Source organism: Protomyctophum bolini (genome assembly GCF_963924005.1).
Source record: "Protomyctophum bolini genome assembly, chromosome: 7".
NCBI lineage: Eukaryota > Metazoa > Chordata > Actinopteri > Myctophiformes > Myctophidae > Protomyctophum > Protomyctophum bolini.
Window position 1 is genome coordinate 24206464 of NC_137868.1, and position 4531 is coordinate 24210994.

The 4531-nt window shown below is 43.4% G+C and overlaps 1 protein-coding gene across 1 annotated transcript in view; it reads right to left on the reverse strand.

The window, feature by feature from the left end:
* The window catches only part of bmper (BMP binding endothelial regulator), a 31605-nt gene extending 28205 nt beyond the window's left edge, over positions 1 to 3400 (reverse strand). Inside the window, exons 1-2 of the mRNA XM_080767940.1 lie at positions 2148 to 3400; positions 421 to 506 (exon numbers count right to left, since the gene is read on the reverse strand). Coding sequence (XP_080624066.1) covers positions 421 to 506; positions 2148 to 2412 — 351 coding nt within the window. The 5' untranslated portion in view covers positions 2413 to 3400. The remainder of the gene's footprint in view (positions 1 to 420; positions 507 to 2147) is intronic.
* Positions 3401 to 4531: the final 1131 nt, after the last annotated feature.

Sequence of the window (4531 nt, forward strand, 5' to 3'; positions counted from 1 at the left end):
GGCTGACTTTAACAACCAGGCCTGGCCAAGACAGCATGACGACAGGGGCTCTTTTTTCTTTTTAACTAAACCCCTTCTCACTGAGATTAGTTTTTTAATTATTTTGTACATAATTATAAACAAAATATGCAAATACCCTGCTCACACGTCTTGCAACCTAGCGGTGATAAAGACCATTCAATCAAGCAAAAAATAATCACTTAACAAATAAATGTATCAGTATAAGTCATCTCAAGCGTTTCGTCCATTTGGCTAGAGTAGAGCAAAGCAAATACCAAGCGCAGATCAGTTGTGTTCTCACACGTGCCAAGAAGAAATGTGTTGAGGCAATGATGTCCAATAACTCAATGTCAAAGGAAAAAGTAGAAAAATCTTCATCCATAATTAATTTAAATAATAAATGAATAACTTATTTCTTACCAAGCATACGCAAGTGATGCAGGGGTTGTCGGTGATGTTGGGGATGTGCAACACTTCTCCCTCATTCTCGCAGCTGGCTTCAGTGCCTGTGATGGATAGTCGGTAACACATTGACATTAGACTAGCTTTTCATGAAAAGCCTTTCACTTAGAAATGCTTCAAAGTTCATTCATTGTTTTTGCACACACTAAACGCCACAATATTTTGTTTTTGATTAGCAGTCTTATCCCATACTTGGCCTATCCTTCTCAGGGTATAGTAGTATAGTAATTTATTTGTTAGAAACGTACACGGGACACAATGTGATGCTTATAAAGTTGGTGATTTAAAACACAACTAAATTAAAATGAAAACAATATAAATATGCTATTTATTAGGGCAAAATGCAGACAGGGAATTAGCTGTTGACGATATAGGCCTACGGTTCTAACGGTGTGGCTATTAGGGGGCAATATAGCCTATACATAAGGAAAATAGAAATTGGCTAGACACCCTCAAGGTATCCACATTATATAAGTGACTTGTGTTGTATTGGTGCAGTCAGTCGGCAGCTGTCTGCAGGACTTCATAAGATAGTCAACCTTTTAATTCGGGGAGCAGACTCCGCGACGACTGTAAAATTTACAACCTTCGCGTGTAATTAAACCAGCACGGCTTTAAGTGATTGAGGGGGAAACCCAACACTCTCGCCTCGCCTCAGTCCGCGACGCCTTCTCCCACTTTGAAAGAGCCAGATGAATGAATACAAGTTGTTTATTCATCAAGCTCCTTTTCACCTGCTGCGGCGGCAACGTGCGCAGCGTTTGGCTCCTGCAGCCGCCAACTTTCCTCTCAATTCCATCTCACTCAAAAGCAGCGCAGCGCCGGTCGTTTTTAGGCTATAGCGATCAGTGGTTCTTTAAAGTGGGGTCCGGGGACCCCCCAGGGGACATTGGGGTTTCTATAGGGGGACCACAGCTAAATTAGTTTATTTAGCTATAAACATTAGTTTTAACCACTTTAACCATCTTCTTATATAGGCCTACACCTGTGCGTGTATTATATTATTTTAAATAATAATTTGTAGCCTATAAAATAAATAAAATAAAATCTATTGGGCCCCTAGCATGGGGGTCTGCGCCCAAATCATTTTGGGGGTCCTTCTCATGAAAATGTGAGAACCACTGGGCTACTGCATATTTGGAATACCAGGTAAAGGCGCGTTACATGGGAATTATCCGGATTAGACCTAAACTAAGGCTATATGCACTAACCTCCTCAGTTGATGCTCAATAATAAATTCAACGTCCCACCTAAGTCATTCTGATGTTTGTCCAACGATAACACAGAGCACATAGAGGCACTATATGGATTTGTTGGGCTGGACTATATAAGTCTGCGATATATAGACCTATTCTATAGGCTACTCATTTCTCAACAGTGCTGCAAGGCAAACAGCGATAGCCTATGATGCAATGCGCCTGTCAACGAATTTCAAAAGGAGCCCGTGGCAGGAAAAATGCCCGTGTGGCAGATGTTTGGTGAGGTTGTCAGAATGTTGCAGGTGAAGTGAATTGTGTTTCACGTATAGCCGTCGGGCAAAAAGGTTGGAAAAGACCGGACTCAAAGCTATACGGACCCGCTCTGCCGCATTGCCTAGGCCTACAACGCGTAAATTACGGTTATGGGCAACTTTTACGCATGTTGAATGTTATTTTTGAAAACCGAAATAACAACTTTAATCTTACCTGTAATTAATGGCGTAGAGGGCCGTGGCATTTGGAATAATAAAAGTACAAATAAAAAAATGCAGCTGATTTTAGAGTGAACCGTTAAGACGCTTGCAAAGCTATGTAACAGCATCCTCAATTCGGTCCAGAGAAAAATAAATAGGGAGGGGGAAACGGATTGAAAATACAAAAATAAGTGTAAAGCTGAAATCCAAATAGTTGTTTTGTGTGATGATGAAAGCACATTCAGAGGAAATCCACCAATAACGGTAATTGCTCCCATCCAGGCTCGTGCGTTCCTCTGCAGCGTGTTCTGTTCCAGCCCATACACTTAACTTTGTGAAAATGTAAAACGATGTGGCGTGTCCTCCTCGGCCATCTGACACACACACATTACAATGACAAAGGTGACAGTCATGTCGCCTCCAGCCTCTGGCGCTCTTGCATGCCCGGAAAACAAGGGTCCGTGCGGGAATCAAAAGTTCCACAGAAGTCTCAAGTCCAACACCCTGGTTGTGGATGGGCAAATAAATACAGATAAAATAAATATATACCGTATATATATCTGCCCTCAGTCAAGCCACAGAAAGCAACCAAAATAATAATAAATAAATAAAATATTTACAAAAATCAATAAATAATCAAGCGTAAAACCGTCCACTAAAAAGTAAGCGAGTATTTGGAAAAACAGTCCATATCTATTCCTTATATCTGCTGCCTGGAAGAGGCTATGTTAGCAAGCTCCTCTCCTCAACACTGTAATAAATCGGCGGCCAGGATCCTGGGTCCGCTTCGCACGTTGATGCTCTCAGCTATCCGGTGTGGAACAGCTGTTTGCAGGCTCTCTCTCTCTCCTCTCTGTACCACCAAGGCTATTAGTGCCGATCTCTCATGCCGGGGCGCGCGGTGGTGATGCCAGTGGAACAGAAGTCAGAAACCTTGCTACTTCAGTTAAACATCACCGCAGGGTGCAGGGACCTCCTCCAAAATGCGTCCAGAACGGCCCCTCGTTATTCAAATCGTCGCCGGGGGGTTTAATAATCCGCGCAATTTTGACGTCCAAATCTGTCTCGCCGCTTTGCTCGCCACGGCTTTTCAACTTCTTCTCGGCACAATACCGCTGTCTGTCTGTGCGTGTATGTGTGCGGCGTGTTTGAGAGAGACAGACCCACCTACTGCTGCTATCGGATCCCGTTTCACTACTAACAAGCCCGAGTAGCAACAGTACACGCGCTTCACGTGTCCAGTGCACTTCTGAGTCTGGGCTCCCTAAACAGCAGCGGTGCCAAAACGGGAGGTTAGTGCAGGTTGTAGCCTACAGCCTCATGGGTATGCAGACGCAATTGTTTACCATCATCCATTCGCGCCATACTCCAGCCGTCACCACACCACAAACATGTCCATTCTCAGCGCAACGAATGCACGTTATTCTGTAGGCTACTGCTATAATTTAGGCGAGATAATTTATAACCTATATTCAAGTGAAACGCGTCACGCTGAAGAATAAACTCGCATCTCTTACATTTTACCCTATTATTTTCTGGTTTGTGTGGAACGTTTTTAAGCGGATTGCGTTACATATACGGCTGTTGGAATGGATTTATAAAGTAAGCGACACCTTTTAAAGCACTCACACTAAACGCCCGCAGAATCTCCCATAGCCTATATGGGAAGGGAAAGCGTGTCTTCAAAGACACAATTATGACCCAGCCCGTTTTTACTGGCCTTGGCACTGTCAGGCAGTGATGCTTTCTTTTATCTAATTGGGTTACTCTTGTTACTTCGCATTGTAAACATGCCACGAGGGACAGCCCCGATGAGCGCATTTAGTGTGAATGACTGACTGAGAGAGAGAGAGAGAGAGAGAGAGAGAGAGAGAGAGAGAGAGAGAGAGAGAGAGAGAGAGAGTCAGACTGCAGCACGAAATGCTCAACGTTGGCATTTCATCGATATTAGTCGCTAGATGGCACCAAAGAGCACCCAAGCAATTTAGCTGACTCGCCTCCTATTGCGCTGGAGATGGAGCTTCAACAGGTATTCAACTGCCCCTAAATGACCTTCCTCCCACTCCGTAGGGACCAAATAGCGCCCAAGTTGTGCAGTTGGGCGATGATGTTGATGAATGAGATTACATGCCAACCTTGCACTAACATTTCAGGTTTACTGCTGTCTTTCTAATACATAATTTATTGGCCAACAAATAGGAATTCAGTACCTTGCTCAATGGCATAGACTGGCTCTTGCAGAATTTTACCTTTTACAGCAGGGTTATAATAAAACATGTAGATGCATGTATATTTTATGTGTTGTCCTTAGTGTATGAAAGTGAGTGATGCACAGTTGTTTCCCACAACCAGACACTTTGATGTATTGAAAACGACCTCATACATTTAGGGACCAAA